Source organism: Dipodomys spectabilis, unplaced genomic scaffold (genome assembly GCF_019054845.1).
Source record: "Dipodomys spectabilis isolate Male_0828 unplaced genomic scaffold, ASM1905484v1 ptg000112l, whole genome shotgun sequence".
NCBI classification, from domain to species: Eukaryota; Metazoa; Chordata; class Mammalia; order Rodentia; family Heteromyidae; genus Dipodomys; species Dipodomys spectabilis.
This window is the reverse complement of record NW_024870789.1, coordinates 1,093,533-1,111,126: the sequence shown is the minus strand read 5'-3', so window position 1 is coordinate 1,111,126 and position 17,594 is coordinate 1,093,533. Positions and strand designations below refer to the sequence as shown.

The 17,594-nt window shown below is 44.5% G+C and overlaps 1 protein-coding gene across 1 annotated transcript; it reads left to right on the top strand.

Annotated features, from left to right (window-relative positions):
* Window positions 1–201: 201 nt before the first annotated feature.
* On the top strand, window positions 202–2,871 carry LOC122114861 (golgin subfamily A member 2-like). Its single transcript, XM_042688123.1, has 2 exons — window positions 202–1,707; window positions 1,789–2,871. The coding sequence occupies exons 1-2, from the start codon at window positions 202–204 to the stop codon at window positions 2,869–2,871; spliced, it is 2,589 nt and encodes an 862-aa protein (XP_042544057.1).
* The last annotated feature ends 14,723 nt before the right edge of the window (window positions 2,872–17,594 follow it).

Genomic DNA, 17,594 nt, shown 5'->3' with positions numbered 1-17,594 from the left:
GGTATTCCCTCAACTGACTCACACCACTACCAGGCGTGGAGGGAGGTAGAGGTACGGAGTGGTGAGGGAGCAAATCGAGGTGAATCGAGGTGACATAGTTGGTGCATCGAGGTAGATATAGTTGGTGGTGAGTGGAGAACGGACGTGACATCCAAGAGCCTGGGAATGTGGCCCCCACATCTTCCCCGTCCCAGAGCTGGGATGTCTGAACCAACACGACTGAAAAAGTTAGCCGCAGGAAAGAGACTCCTGGAAGAATACCAGCGGAGGAATGGTCCTGCCGGATCTGCAGAACCCAAGAGAAAGAAGAAGACTAAAAAAGGAGGTAACCCCAAGACAAATGCCGCCGGGGACGGTCATTCAGCTGAGGGTGTGGCCAAAGACCACGCAGGCCTTGAGCCTCCCCCGCTTCTGGGCACAGTTAGAGCTGCCCTGGTCAAGAGTGACCCAGGTCCCTCCACCACCGAGGACCTCGAAAGGTGCTACCAACACCTGGTGCTTGCCCTCGATGCCAGCAGAATACAAAACGAGAAGCTCTGCAGAGAGATCGACCTACTGAAGCAGGAGAATAAGGAGCTGCAGGAGCGGCAGGAGGAGACCGCCTGTATGCACGAGGCACTGGGAGCAGAGCGGGAGCAGTACAATCTATCAGTGCAGATGGTGGCTTCAGAAAAATCCAGTTTACAATCTGCCCTGGCCCACATGTGGCAGGTGGCTGATCGAAGAGCCCTGGAGCAGGACCACCTCATCAGCCGCCTGCAGGCTGTAGCGCAGCGCATGAGGGAGCTGGAGATGAAGCTGTCTGCGATCTCCACCACGGAGACTGACACCGAGCTCCACAACCTTGAGCTCATGAAAGCCCTGAACCGCGTGACACTGCAGCTCCAGCAGAAGAGCAGAAGCTGTGAAGAACTGGAATATGAGAACATTGAGCTGCGGGACAGGCTGGGCGCGCTCCTGACGCAGAAGGGCAACATGGATATACAAATGCACATGTGTCAGCAGGTGCTGGTGGAGCACGCAGAGTTGGAAAGACAACTCCAGAGCATGAGAGAGCTGGCCACCACCTTCAAGCTGGAGAGAGACTCTCTGGAGGAAGAACTGATGGTGGAGAGGTGTACAGGGAAGGAGAAGGCCTGGCAGCTCTTAGAGGAGGTGGGCAGGCTGAGAGAGGAGAAAGAGCAAGGGGCCAGGCAGGTGTTGGAACTGGAGGGTGAGCTGGTGGAGCTGAGAGTACAGCTGGCAGAGCTGCAGCGCCCTGTGGGACCATCTCAGGCTGAGCAGTGGCTGCAGGCTCATGCCCTGCAGTTGCAGAAGGAGCTCGAGACCCTGGAGGAGCACCTTCACCTCCAGGTGGAGGAGAACCAGAGCCTCCATCTCCAGAGCCTGGAGCAGCAGCAGCGGCTATGGCTACTGGAGAAGAAGGTGGAGGAATGGGAACAGCATGCCTCGGACCGGTGCAAGATCCTGGAGACGATGGAGAAGGAGCAGGAGAGCAAGAGACGCATGGTAGTGTGCAACCGCGAGCTGAAAGAGCAGCTGGCCCAGCTGCAGGACGGCTCGAAGAGGCTGAGCAATGAGAAGGACTCGCTCGCCTGCCTCCTGCACGCTGAGCAGCAGGAGAAGAAACATCTTCAGGAGAAGCTGGAGCATCAGGAGGAGACGTTCAAAGAATGGAAGGAGATGGCTGAATCCAAGCGCCAAGAGGCCCAAGAGCTGCAGGACCAGTCCCTGGCCCAGCTGCAGGAGCTCAGAGCCACCTGTGAGCAGCACCTGGCCACCCATCAGCAGCTGAGCACGGAGAAGGAGGCCCTGCAGCAGCACCTAAGGAGGCAGTCCCAGCTTCTGGAGCAGCTGCAGCAGAAGCAGGTGCAGAGCACATTGGAGGACCGGATGGTGCCTCCAAAGTTCCAGGACACACTGACGTGCCTGGAAGCCATGAGGCAGGAGAATGCGCAGCTGCGGTCCCAGCTGAGGCTCCTGACTCTCCCTAGAGAAGGCGAAGGAGAGAGCAGAGGGGATGACAAGGGGGAGGAGGCGGCTCCCCCTGCTGTGACCGTCCCAGAGGACGTGGACAACCCACATACCATGTGGGATTTTTACTGTGCAGCACTATCTATCGCTGAATCTAAGAAGGCGCAGCTCAGCCGTGAGCTGCAGGAGCAGCAGGCCCGCTGTGAGGGCCTGGCCCACCTGGCAGCACAGTGCCAGACAGAGCTGGAGCGCCAGGCCCTCTACCCCAAGACCTGGCACCACAGCGCACCTGGGGAGGGAGAGCAGGACAGCCAGAGTCCCACAAAGCGGCTGAAGATCTGCTTCACCTACGACCTGCCTGGCCAGGTGGACCAGCAGAGTCCAGTGGATGACCTCCCCCGTCGCTGCAGCCTGCTGTCAGAATGCATCAGTGCCATGGAGCAGGAGATGGCATCCTGTGAAGAGCAGATGGGCGTCCTGGATGAGCTGCAGCGTGAGAAAGAAGAGTGTGTCCGCCGGCTGATGCAGGAGAAGATGGAGAAGAAGAAGGAGCTGCAGGAACTGCTACTGTGCCTGACAGGGCAAGGCAGAGAGGGCCGGGACTCGATGCGGGCCGCTGACCTTACCCCTGCTGCAGAGGCCCCAGCAGACCTGGCGGGGCCCTTGCAAGGGGAAGTTGGGGAGGAGCAGGAGCACGGGTCTAAGGCGCAACTTGAAGACAACACGGAGCCTGCCCCAGGAGAAGCCTGGGTGTCTTGCCCCCAACACAGCCCCACCGCAGAGCAGGTGGTGTTGCTGCAGCCTGGCATCCAGCAGCACCAAGAACATGCAGGCCCGGACAACCAGGCCTCCTTCCCTTTCATCTATAGACTGACGCAAATGATTGGTTTGAGGTAGTTGCCATCCAGAGACCTGGAGGCTAACGCCCAGAGCACGGCTCCTGCCCTCCTTCACATACTTGGGGACATGGCCGCTGGGCGCCACTCTCTCAGTGCTTGTTAGGATGAGGGAGGGGCCAAAAGCGAGAGACATCTCCTAGTCCACTGGTCAGCAGAGAAAGGGCCGTGTGAAGGAGGATGAGAAGCGATGACACGGGTTTTGTATTAGCTTTTTGTAGTAGAGATGGTATTTTTATGAATCCCGTATTAGCATACTCACATTATTTTTGATATATTTGATGCTTTAGACTTTTTTCAGGAAAAGTTTGTATTTCCTCAAATGAGTCATCCCATTATTGAACATGATATGTTGGTGCATTCATGCATGTTTTTTTTTTTTTTTTAAATCATGCTCTGCACCAGCAACACTGAATTTTCTCATTTGTATTTTAATCTACTATGATGATAGGATACTGAGGGGTGAGAAACTGTGCATAATGTGAAGAAAAAGAAAAGGTCATTCAACTCGTTTGGAAAAATAATACTAATAGAACAAATGGAGGTGTCCTGTAGTGGAAAACATAAGCCAATAAGTACAGAAATGTATTTCAGAATAACATACTACACGATTATAGAACATCTATAATGAGAATAGCAAGTGTCTCCACTCTTCACTTGTGAATTGTTCAAGTGTATATGCATTGAAGCCAATAAAATATTTAAAGTCAAAAAGTTTATTTTGAATTTTTCACTCTGTTTGAACTCCACTCCTTTTACCCCATATTTGGGCTGGAACGGTGGCTCAGTGTTAGAGCGCTAGCCTTGAGCTGAGGAGCTGAGAACAGCGCCCAGGCCCAGAGTTCAGGCCCCATGACTGACAAAAACAACAAAAACCACCTCATAGAGCTGGGCATTGGTGGCTCATTCCTATAATCCTAGCTACTGAGGAGGCTGATATCTGAGGATCCTGATTCAAAGCCAGCCCAGGCAAAAAAGTCTGTGAGACTCTTCAATCAACCACTCCTCACAAGTGCAATTGTGGGTCAAGCAGTAGAACACGAGCCCTGAGTGTAAAATCTGAGGGAAAACATTCAGGCCCCAAGTCTAAGCCCCAAGACTGACCAGTACGTACACGCATGCATAGAGACACACACACACACACACACACACACACACACACACACACCATGTATGCCCAACTCAATCCTTGTAACTATTTTTGTCACTTGTTTATAGTCTTTACACTGCTTTGAGTTGCCTTTCTAAAGCACAGATCTAATCATGGCATTTGTGGAAACACACACACACACACACACACACACACACACACACACACATAACATAATGGACATCTTGCCTTGGCATAAAGTCTGAACTTCACATATGACTTAAAAGTCACTAACCTAGGCCTTTAACATTGTGTATTTATTCAACAAATATCTCTGGAACTCTCTGGACCTGGCCAGAGACTACATGCCAAGGAAGATCTGCAAATGAGTTTTGTGCATACACATTAGATGAATAAACAAAACATGAAATGACAATCACTATGAGATTAATAGATGGTAGGCTTTGGCATGTCTTAGGGGTAAGGTAATGGAATTCTGTTAAAATCTACTCTGTTTCTAAATATCACTTTTATCAGGAGGAAGGATGTTTCAACAAATGAAAATGTATGTCCCCAGGAATAACAACAAAAAATAAGGTAAATTCACTGAACTAATTGTAAAGGGTTAAAACAATGGTGCTGGATGATTTTATATTTTTAAATCATTCTCTCCTGTAATTTATTTTTAAGTCATTTCCTAATTAAAGTATAATTTGGGGGGTATGATGAAAGAGTTCTATAATGTGTTAGGGTATATTATGTATTTGTCAAAACTTGCCACAGTACTTATTTAAAATCTAAACTTTTTTTCTTGAACTCAGGGCCTGAGAGCCATCACTGAGATTTCTTTTGCTCTACCACTAGTGCTCTACCACTTGAGCCACGGTGCTACTTCCAGCTTTTCCTCTGGTTAATTGGAAATAAAAAGTCTCAGGACTTCCCTGCCTGAACTTTGTTCAAACCATGATCTTCAGATCTTAGCCTCCTGAGTAGTTAGGATTAGAGGCATGAGCCACTGGTGCCAGGCAAATCCTGTACCTTTATATGAGGTATATTATCTCTGTATTTCTAAAATATGATCTCAAAATATAAAAAATGGCCTCTCCCATGTCAGTGTTACAGAACTGAATGGTGCATTATTTTTCTCTAATCTTATTTAAAATGAATGAGATCCATCATGGCAGGGGGTGAGGGTGGTAGTTGAATGTCTGTAGGCTTTATCACAACATACAGAAAAAAAGAGCTTGAAAAGTATGCAAGGACATCACAAAACAACTTACGGCCGTTTTGTTAGAAAAATCACCATGGCTTCAGTGTGGAGAACTTTAGAGGCTGAGCAGCAGGGATATCATTAGGTGACTAATGGGATAAAGAAGGAAAGACCCAGTCAGCAGCAGTAGGATTCTTGCAGGGACAGAGAAGAACCAGCTGCTGGCTGGCAAGGCAACAACCAGGGGGTGAGGGAAACCATTTTCTAAGAAAGTAAGCAGACTGAAAGGAGCTTTCAAAGGAGCTGACTTTGAGACGGATGTGTGTGGTGCAGCAGAGGTCTCATGGCCTGGGACCTTAGTAAGGGCAATGCCAGGAATTAATGAGTTACAGTTCAAGAGAAAACAGAAGTGAGCTCGTGACTTGTGGAAATCCAAGTGGACAGCGGGCAACGTAAGCCTGGAGAGGAAGAGTAGCTAACATGGAATTCGGATCCTCGAGGTCGACATTTACAACCGGTTGGGGAAGTAAATAGGGAGTTAAAGCTATCAAGGAAGTTGCCATTCTATTGCGTTGCTGTCTGTATTCAGAAGTAAAGCATGTTTGTGTGGGATCCTTGCAAGTCCGGGACAAGGCCTGTTTCTATACTGTGTAGTAGAGCTAGCACTGTGGTGGAGACTTGATTCCATCACCTGCATTGGAGAAGCCTTTTAATGTACTACTGATGAAGGCTAGGAAAGGTGACTAAGTGTAATACCTTAGTTCTCTATGGATGACTTTAAAAATAGGAGGCTGTTAGTCTAGATCCTCTGAAGACAGATACCAAGACAAGATTTGACATGCCAGAGACTTATTGGGAAACTAGAAGGAGAGGTGTAGACAGTGAGGAGATGGGAAAAACTATCTGATCTCGGTAAACCGAAGTCAGGAAGGAGGGGAAGAAATCAGCAAAGCAGGCAGAAAGGAAGTCACAAAAGCAGATAGGAAAGGAGGCCAGCAAGCCTGTAGACAGGAACCAGACTCTAATGAAGCATTAAGAGAGGGATGGAAGTGGAGCTGTGTCTCAAGTGGTTGAGCACCAGCCTTGAGCAAAAGAGCTAAGGAACAGGACCAAAGCCCTGACTTCAGGCCTTAAAACCAGTCATACACACACACACACACACACACACACACACACACACACACACACACACACACACATACACACAAACACACACACACAGAGGAAAGAGAGGGTTGTATTTAAAAGGGTAATTTTCTGGCATTTTCCATTTTTATCACCTAGCTGGGATCTCAGGGTACTTAATAGAGAAAGTGATTTAAAATTGGACAGCGAATGGTACAATTATACTTCAATATATCTCCTGTAGATACAGAGGAAACGTAAGTGTATCTGGCTCATGTCAGGGGAGGGAGACGTGCTGGAAGGTTTACCTTAGTGTACCATCTCTGGTATATCTTACACTCTTGAATTAGCAGGTGAATGAAACATTCATAAATCAGATATGACTTAGTGAAGTTTATAAAATGGATTTTTTTTCATTGGGAAATAATTTCAAATTTACAAAATGTTATGAAATAAAAAGAGTACAGTGTTAAAAGAGTACTGAAATACACGTTCTATATCTAGATCAATCTTTGTTGATATGCCACGCTTTTTGTCGTTGTTTTTTAAACCTTTTTCTTCCAATAGGGTAAGCTGCATATCTATCACCATCCTTCAGTGTATATTTCCTAGTGGTAGGAAGATGATGTTACCTAATGTATATTTGAAACAATGAAATAAGCAAATCTGTCATCTGAATTCCTGTTTAGTCAGTTTGCCCAATAATACCCTGTCGTTTCCTTCTGAAGAATAGGACTCAGGAGAGGGCCAAATAATGCATCTTGTTGGCATATCTCTAACCTGTTTTAAACTACAACAAGAAGTAGCCGTTATAAACAATACACCTGATGTATTGAAGAACGTGCACTTCGAGGAAAAGGGCTTGGCTGGTCCTGAGCACTGCCCAGAGCACTACCTCGTTCACGGGCTCCCCCCATAAGTGGTGAGAGCATGAATGAGGGTGGGTTCACACTAGGCATGAGTGACGTTGGTCTTGGTCATTTTAAGTATTCCTGTCTATAATCTGAGTGTTGTTTTGTAAGTCTAGATCTGTGAGCTCCCGTGCCTGTGTGCAAACATGTGCCGGCCTTAAGTGTACTGGGAGTGTCCCTCCGGGTGCTCCCTTCCCTGTGCGGTTATGATAAATACCTTCTCATCCCTCCATCAACTTAAGCCTTTCAGCTTGCCTGGATCTGAAATGGAGATCCAAATTCTCTGGCATGAGGACTGGCCTTCCTTGAGACTTTCCTCTGGCCAACGCTAAACATTTACCCCCTTGTCAGGGCTGTCATGAATCTTGGAAGTCTAGGTATAACCAGACAACACGTTAAAAAACAACAACAACAAAAGATGGCTCCTGGCTGGTCTGTCAACATGCTGACTGCCAGGCTGTCCTTGTGGTGGGAGTCTTGCCTCATGACCCAACTTCAGTCCTGGCTTTATGAGCAGGATGCCCAGGCAGACTGTCCAACAGCCAGGGAAAGCCCCAGCTTGTTCCAGAGGGCCAGGTACCTCTTTCCCACACTGCAGCGCAGCTGGCTAACGGAGCCCAAGGAGAGCCTGCGCTGCTGTAAAGCATGCCAAGGATCTCCTTTAAGGGCTGGCTTGTGAGGATCCATTTCCTAACCTCAGAAACCTATTACTCTGTTCTTCCTATAAACCAGGGTCAAAATGAGCAGGCATCGACAGGGATATCTTGCTCATAGTGTAATAGAAATAAGGGAAACCGGACTCAAGTTAGGTATACAATCCAGGCCTTAGGTGAGTAAAATTGTATAAAAAGTTGGATGGCAGGAATGTCAATGTAATTACTATGGGGGCCTTCAAGTGAGGGACTGTGGATGACTTAGAGTATCTGAGCTTTCATTATTGACTATAAGAAATGCATATTAGTGAGCAGTAGAAAGAATTTAACTGAAAAAGGAGAGGCGTGTTTATATGGACTCACCTCTAAAATAAAAGGTACTGAGAAACTGCCTGAAGTCACAAGTGAATTTCCACCTTAGTTTCCCCATATTTCAAGTAGATACAATAATGCCAGTTACGGGGCTGGGGGTTTAGTGCATCAGAAGGGTGCCAGCCCGGCACATGCTAGGCCCTGGGTTCGGTCCTCAGCCCTGGGAAAAAAATAATGCCAGTTACAAGTCTACACTGAGGATACATTAGGTAACTATGTAATATACTTTCATTTTCTTAAAAGAATATTCTAACTGATACACTTGTCTTGGAAATAACTTTTTTCATTACCTTTCCATCAATCATTTGGAAGGAGAATTATAGATCTTTACTGACATCTGCTCTTCTGTAAGTATAACCAAATGGGATAGCAAAAAAGGGTAATTTTAAAAATGAAGAGTCTTAGAACTAATCTCCACCTGACATGCACTTCCAATTCTAGTTTATACTGAAAGAAGTGCTTATTATAGGCAGACTTGATTCCCTGCCTTTCATCCTCTCTCCCACTCTTAACAGAAATCCTCTCTTCCTCCAGCATCGCTTTCAATTCTTGAATTTAAACACCTGAGAAAACCATCAGAACATGATTCTTGTAGAATGGTCTTTGGACAGGAAAAGTGATGGACAACTGCAGAAATTAAATCTGAAGTTTAGTCCTGTGGCAAAGGGGATACCTATTGCTTACAGATTATCCACAAGTCTCTGATGAGGAGAAAATTTAAGAGGTTGCAGTATTTATTCAACAAACATTCCTCTGATGTATCATATAAACACCCTGGAGAAATTGTCCCTGTGAAAATACAACTTTTATTCCTTATCCTTATCAAATGTGATGTGTAAATGCCAATTATTAGCATTATTATTATCAGACTTGATCAGATAGCTCAAAAGAGGAATATATGCTCTGATCAATGGATTTATCATCTAAAGGAAACTTATGTTTCATGCAATAAAAACACATGGTATTAATTTCATATAGTACAAATTGTCTGTAAGGATCTTCACTGCTGACCTTAATAATGGACTCATTACTTGAGAACTACATAGAATAGAAAAATGGTAATACTATTGATGGCTGATACTTAGAAATCTGCAAGGAACTGGTTAGACAATTTTTCTATGTAAGAGTACATCAAAAGAGTGATGTCATAGGCTTTGGCATTAGCCATCTGCCTTTGAATATACCCAGCTTATAATATTAGCTTTTTAAGATATAGGACTACTCAAAATATGGTCCTCAAACCCGCAAGATCTTCAAACATTTGTGACATGTGTAGACATTGGGAAATTGAGGCTAAGCATTTATCTTAAATTGACACAATAATTCTACTGAATCTCAAGCACAAATTTTATGTCTTTTCTTTTTTGAGTATTTTCTTTTTTTATAATTTGTCCATAACAAACTGAGGGAAAACTGGGTCCACCGCAAAGAGAATTAGAGAAATTCAGTTCTCTAGGATGTTGGAAAATAATTGGTGAAGTAAGCTGAAGGCACCTCCATATGCCTTGGTTATCTTACATGGAGAACAGATTTAATGAGTAAACTTAACCAATAGGGCTGGAGTTGAGGATGAAGGGCGGCTAGATGAAGGAAAGTGACGAGCATGGTTCATGCCTTTGCTGAGTGTCCACAGAATGTCAGCTTTTAGTACTACTGAGTAACAAAGGTTTGAGATGGTGTATTCTGAAATAGGGGTCTGTGGACAATGTCTGTTTGTAGTGGCTTGTAGTGGCTTGAGTACCCCTGGCATTTGTCATATTCGGGAACAATCACTTACCACTGACTTGAATAATGGGATGAGCATTTGGGTTTTGCACTACTCTAACCTACTTGGTGCTGTGGGTCCACCTTGATGGTGAAAACCAGACTTCTATGTTTTGTTTTCCTCATTAAATTGGATAATAGTTGTAGACCTCAACAACTGAATTATTCTTTTTTATTGTCAAAATACTGTACAGAGGGGTAACAATTACATGTGCAAGATAATGAGTACATTTCTTATTAAGCATTGTGGCCGCCTCCTTTGTTTCCCCTTCCCATCCCTTCACACCCTGCACCCGCCCTCCCCACCCAATCCTCCCCCCAACCCCCTCACCAAGATTATGAAGTTCATTTTCGACATAACGACTTGTACATCTCATTGTTGCAATGGGTCCACCTGTATCCCTATTTAAATGATATGTTTTTCCCCTTCCCCTCCACAAATTATACCGATATCAAATACAGTGAAAGCAGAGGTTATACTGTGGGGGAGGGACATACAGAGCAACAAAGAAATAATCTTATAAATGTGTTAGAAACAATCACATGAAAGAAAAAAAAACATTTGAATACATATCTTAGGGTTCATTTCCCTAACATCACCTTATCTGACCTTTTCTTCTTGACTCAGACATATACTAGCTATTGCAAATAAGGGAAACCATGGGACCTATGTTTCTTTGGGCCTAGCTTACTTTCACTTAATATAATTATGTTTTTTTTCCTCATTAAATCGGATTTTGTTGTAGACCTCCACAACTGAATTATTCTTATCTTTTATTCCTAGGAGATTGTATGATTTGGGGACCAAGATAAAAATGACTTATTGCTCAAGGATGGCAAATATAGAGAAGTGAGATTTGTTTGTCAAAGATGGTGTTATGGTTGGAATATGATGTGTTCCCCAAGAGTTCATGTGATGAATTCTTGGTCTCCAGCTTGTAGTCACTGCAGGTGATCCAGGACCATTGAATGCTAAGGTCTGGCTGGAGGGCAGAGACCGCGGCGATGGATTCTTGGAGAGCAGGGTCCTGAGTGCTAGCCTGTGGGCATGAGGTGAGCAGCTCCCTTCCACACTGCTTCTCCCACCATGATGTTCTACCTCACCATGAGCCCAGGAACAGCAGGGCCAAGTGGCCATGCGCTGAGTCTTCTGAAGCTATGAGTGAAAATATATGTTCCTTCCAAACTGTCCTTAGTTATTTTGGTCATACAGATGATAAAAGTAATGAACAGGGTGGTATCTCAGAGTATAAAGAGAAAAGCATAAATTCTTCAGTGAAAGTGGCCAATCTTTTAAAAGTCTGTTTTGGCTACACATCCAAATGGAAGGTCAGTGGTCCTCCAATGGGCATCCTGGTGGCTGAAGCAGGATGCTGGCTATTTCAGAAAAGACACGCTTAGTGGAGAGCAACTCAGCCAAAGAGTGTTCAAATTGTTTTTGATGTACACTGCCATAGGGAGACTGCTAGGCTTTAGAATCCGATTAAATTTAGTTCAAATCATGGTTTTGCAAATTAGTTCTTAGATATTGCAAGCAAATCCTTCCTATCTTTGAGACTTAGTTTCTTAATCTATGAAGTAGGGGCTGTAAGATCTATTACACAGAGTAATTGTGAAGATAAAATGAGATAAAGAATTTAATAGGGTAATACTTATACACAATAGGTGCTCAAATATTAGGACACTTCTTTTTCTTTATTCAGTAAGTAGATGCCAGTTTAGGGTTTTTTTTTTTTAACATAGTCAATATAATAATTTTAACAGAGACTCCACGAATAGATTTATGCTATAGTATAAAAAATGTGCCAGGCACTGGTGCCAGACCTGTAATCCTAGCTACTCCTGTGGCTGAAATCTAAGGATTGTGATTCAAAGCCACCTTGGGCAGATGAGACTCTTAGCTCCAATTAGCCACCATGGCAGGGACGTGTGGAACCAAATGCAGAGATGTGGCTCAAGTGGTAATGTGCTAGTCCTATGCACAAAAGCCCAGGGACAGCACCCAGACCCTGAAGTTCAAAGTCCTAGGACTGGCAGCAAAACAAAGTAATGTATGGAAAACAAAAAACATGTATTCGGCTTAGGGGCTGAAAACTGACCGATTCTTTCGTCCCTTTTCATTTTGCCTGGAACTCTCTGCTCCAATAGGAATTTTTCTAGGCATGGGACTGGGGTTATTCTTATCCTTTTAGTCCATTGTGTCAATACACTGATTTAAGTACCTTCCAATGACTTCCAAACTCTAACTAACTTAAAGTTGTTCATCATTTGTACCCTTCAGACAGATCTGGTCCACTTCAAGTCTGTAGGTTCTGGCACATTTTCGTGGTGTGAATTCCCACTGCATTTGGGGATCTTTCTCTCCCTTTCAGAGCATTCCTTTTCCACTGGTGAGGGTCCCACTGAGGACACTCAGGATCAGAGCGGCTGTCGGTTGTTCCAGGCCACACATTCCTTGGCTGATTGATGTTGAGCAGAGAGTCACTGGTGCTTTGGCTTTTTAGTCTGTGGACACATGGAAGAAAGTGCTAGAAGAAGAGCAGACTGGGGAACCCAGGGTACCCTGGTGAGAGATGGGGGCAGGGTGGAGGGGAGCGAGGGACAAGGCCTTAGAGGCAAATCCCCCAACCCCATCTATTTCAAATTGTAAGTAAAAGAAACCAATTAAGTAATGAAAAAACATTTGTGCTGTTTCTGTGGGTGCTTAATAAACAAAACTATTGTGAGGGCCAATGAAAAGACAGCATCACTTTGCTTTCTTCTCAGCCCCAACTCTAAACAATCTACAGGATTTGGGTCAAAACTGTAAACTGCCACCATGTTAAAAATAAAAACAGAAAAACAAACGGCATTTTCCTTAGGGGTTCCAAGGCTAAATGCAGGACAAGAGACAGAGAGAAGAGTTGTTATAAAAATAATGAGTTCAAGCATCCTTGAACTGATGTTTTCTATAAAAGTCTGATGGCTGTGAACTGCAGAGGGAGGCTGTGAAGAGGAAAGGAATGGGGAGAATCAACTGGTGTCTGCTTATCGTCAGCTGGCTTTCATGTGAAAGTCACGGCAGGGTCAGCCACGAACGAGCCACGTGGCAATTCCAGGCTGTGCTGCCATAAATAAGTAGTTATGTACGAATGTCACACAACCAGGGCTAGACAGAAAGCATATGTCAAGAAAACATTCTGATGTAAATATTCAGGGGGAGGAAGGAACATTGTTTTTGGTTGCTAAATATAGTATCTACTTCTGAGACTGCAGTTTGAGATGCCTTCAGAAGATGAAATGGTGTAACACACACACACACACACACACACACACTCACACACACACAGCTGAAACATTCTTTGAAAGGCAGTGTGTATTCTTAAAAAAAAAAAGGATCCTTGCCATTTGGCTTAGCAGAGTGTAATTATTTTAATGGAGGAATGACCGAGGGCTGGCAAAGCCCGAGATCTCCGTGGGCATGACCGGGAGTGTCTATTCACTTGTCTGCTCTCAGCCAGTCAACCTTCCTGTATGCATAGCAGCCCAGCTTTCCTCACCTGGAATATTTTCATCCCCATTCTTTCATGGTTGCCCCTTTCACTAACATCACTTGTGATTTTTTCATTGTGGGTTTGTGAATTGAACTTGTACTTTTCTTTTTAAAATACAGATCTAGTTACCATTCTGAGATCTAAGCAGTATTTTATGCTGCTCACTCATAGTATGTGTCATCATTATGAGCTAAATAGACAAACCAGCGTTGCCACAGGAGACATTTCCACAAAACAGATTATACAGTGAATGTTCATATAATCAGTGAGTTACAATACAAGGGTATCAGAACTATCACATCAGCACAGGAAGGGAAGGGAAGACCTTAGAGAGAAAGAAATTGGTGGTAGGATCTACTCCAAGACTGAGTGAAGACCTAGTAGAATAGGTGAGTTTCAACCAGCTGTGTATAGGTCACTGCCCAGTTTTTCAGCTGTCTTTGACCTGCCATGAACATCTACCCCAGTGGCAAATTGGGATGTTCCCTGACAGCATGGAGGAGGTTATTAGCAAAGGCTCTGTCTTTTCATCAATTAATGTTTAGAATTTGGGTGTAGAGATCACCAGCTAAGTATGGCAAACTTGCAACAATCTGCGTGTCAATTCTAGTTCACTATGCTCCTGGTCCACTGATGTGGGCCCCCCAGTGAGTGACCTGGCCTCCCTGTGACTGTTTCTGTGTTTACAATGTGTGCAATAGAATGCACATGCCTAATGGGGTCTGGGAGGACTCATGGTCTCCTCCAAACTTTGGTGCTGTTTTGAGTGGAAACTGGTACCAAGGAATCCTCAGAATTCTGCCACATTCCCTTGAACTTCATCAATCTAGGGAGTTCAGCCCCAGTGTTCCACAGACCTCCATTGCGGAGATCAGGAAACCAAGATTTAGAGAAAGCTAGTGAGCTGCAGGTGATCAAGAGAAGGGGAGTTTTAGCCTCTGACCAGTCACATAGCCTTTCCATGTCCATTAGGGTCTGTAAGAGAAATGATCTACATAGAAGAGGAAAATGGTGATCCAGGCTCCTTCCTGACCCAAAGTCCTCATTTTCTTCACCTGAGTAAGCACATGGATAGTAGAAACTCTTGTTTCTCTCCCAATCCCCTGATTATGTACCATTTTGCACTTTGTGCATTTGGGTAGGGAGTTTCCCAGGACACAATTTTGCAGACACCTATCTGCTCCCAAACTCTCCTCCAGCTGGATGGGGCACATTCATGATGTGAATGTGTGTGGCCACCAGACAACTCAGAGTGGGGTCTTCAGCTTACTGCCAAAGGCTGAGTGAGGGTACAGGTTAACATCGCCATTCCTGAGCCTCAAGGAGCCTCCACTATGTACTCAATACAAAAGGCAGTGCTCAGAGATTCCTCCAAATAGCTCCTCCGGAGTGTTGGGGGAAGACTGGATCTCTGACAAGGGGTGCTCTATACAGGAACAGAGGAAGCCTGTTAAGGCAGCCATTTAGAGTCTCAGGGAGAAACTGAATACAACTCACACAGCAGGCTTCTTGCTAATGGGACTGTCTCAAAAGAAGACTCCACAACAGAGAAAGCTGCAGAAAGTTATTGCAGCATTGGAGGAGGACTCAAGCAAAATCTAGTTTATTGCTCTGTCTTTTTGGAACAAGAGATTGGCTGCAGAACAAGGCACTTCCCAGAGAAGGCAGATTCTTCTGTTGTAGACAACAAAAGAAGTCCACTACATGTCATGATTCCCTTTAGAAAGACCAGAGCCATGTGAAGACCCCTGGTGTCTTTTATCCAGTGGGGATGGCCCTGAATGGAGGCAGCTCATGCTGCTGAGGTCCTGGACCCCTGTGTGACAGGATTGAGAGCTAGACAAAGGGGATTCCACTCTGACCCAGAAGAATGACTAATGCTCTAAGTGCAGAAGGAAGTGAGAAATGGCTCAAGGAATGGTCCAGAATGAGGCCTTTGAGAAAGGAGCATGGAACCAAGAGAGAACAACACACAGTGGAAACGAGAAAAGAAGGAAAAACCACAGTTGGAATTCAAGATGCAGAAGGGTATGACCATAGTTTGATGTGAAGCCAGGACTCATAGGGCAGAAAGTGGCCCTGGGCTCAGCTTACCTATGGGTTCTTCTACTGAAACCAGAATCCTCAGCAAACTGAACCAGAAAGTCAAGTGGTTCAGCTGGATCTTGTAGGGCTCATATAGACTCCAAAAAAAACAACGTGGATTATGTGAGATCATTTTTAACAAAACTGTCATAGCAACAGGAGTACAAGGGATTTCCAGAGAACTCCAAGACACTGAAACCACAAATTCCTATGGAAAAGAAAATAGAGATTACTATCCTGAAACAACACTACTGACTTCAAACACAATTGTTCTTAACACTGTTCTGTGTAGGATCAGTATTCGTATGGCATGCATCTGTACAGGAGAACATATACACATTCATAACAACATCATTCATGTGTATAGATACACGTGTACATTCAAGAGTACACCGCTAATGATGCATAGACCCAAAGCAATACTTACCTCACTATGCCAGCCATAGCCATATCTGTTTCTCTGCTTCTCTCTGAATCTCCTTATAACTCTTTCTAAAAACTTTCAGTGCATTACCTTTACTATATTAATAGCAAAGGCAATCTCAAAATATCCTGAAGAGGTACACATCCTGAAAACTGTAGTGTGTACATATCTAAGCTGTATAGGTGGAAATCATATACTCTACATGTATCATTTTTGTATACAGAATGGAGCCATCCTCCCAGGGAAAGAACATAGTCAATCCCATCTGATTCCACAGGAGCATGAGCAGTAGCACACCCAACACAGCACAGTCTTAGACACATAGTGGCTTAATAGGCACATTCCACATTTGTCTACAGAGCTTTCTCATGACAAGGAAGAATCCAAAATTCAGAAGGGGATTCAATGAGACAATATATGAGAAAAGATTTCATGGACTTAAATAGGTATAAAGATTTAGAATAAAATGAGATATAAAATGATACATATATCATTATATCGCTATGAAATTTAACATTAATTTTGGTTACACAGTGATTAAGTTTGCTCTTCACAGGTGATCCAGGGATCTTGTCTAGCTGGTCAGAAGTCTGTCAACTGAGTATCAGTGTACATGTCTAGAATCCCAGCTCCTTGGGAAGGTTAAGGTTGAAGCATTACAGTTGTGGACTAGGGTAGGAATGCATCTTTAAAACAATCTAGAAGAGGACTGAGAATGTAGTTCAAGAGCAAGAGTGCTGGCAGCCCTGAGTTAAATCCCAGGAACAGGAAAAAAGTGAGCAAGCTTCTCTGTACACGATGAGATGTGTAATTGACAGATGGCTCAGGATGTGCAAGAGGTAGAAAAATTGTGATGAAAGGGATTTCAGTAGATGGGAAGGACTAAACAGCACACAACTATTGTGTGGAAGGAGAGGCATTGCTTTCCAACATGCATCAGTGGGCACAGAGGATCTCCCCAGAGTCTGAGGCAAGATTCTGACGTGGACTTCCTACAGAAACTTGGGCATCCCAATGACTGTCTACCCACTGGATGTGTAACAACTTCACCTGCATATTGCCATGTCCCACTGGGGCAGTGCCATCTGCATCCCATCCTCTGAGGCTTCTTTACAACTCCTACATTTCAGAAGTAGAAGTTTCTTTCCTTCTAATATTGTGTCTTGGTTTTTCAAAATCAAGGACCAAGTAGTCAGAGTTACTCTAAGACACAGGACTCTAAGCCTTCTTACTCAGGAGGTTATGATCAGGAGGATCACAGCTCAAGGCCAACCCAAGCAAAAGCCAAGTATACACTAGCCTTGGCATAAACCAATCACAGTGGTAAGAGGGTGTGGCTCAGGTAGTAGAATGCCTGCCTAGCAAGCAGGTGGTTCTGACGTCAAACCCCAGTACCTTCTTCCCCCAGAAAAGAGTTGTTCTGTCATATCTAAAGGCATTTCTATAGCCTCTAGCACAGAGCGACCACTTTAACTGAGCATCTGAAGTATAGCATAGGAAATTCTAGAATGCAAATTGGCTCTTTGCATGTTGGGATCCTGACTTGCATAAAGATGA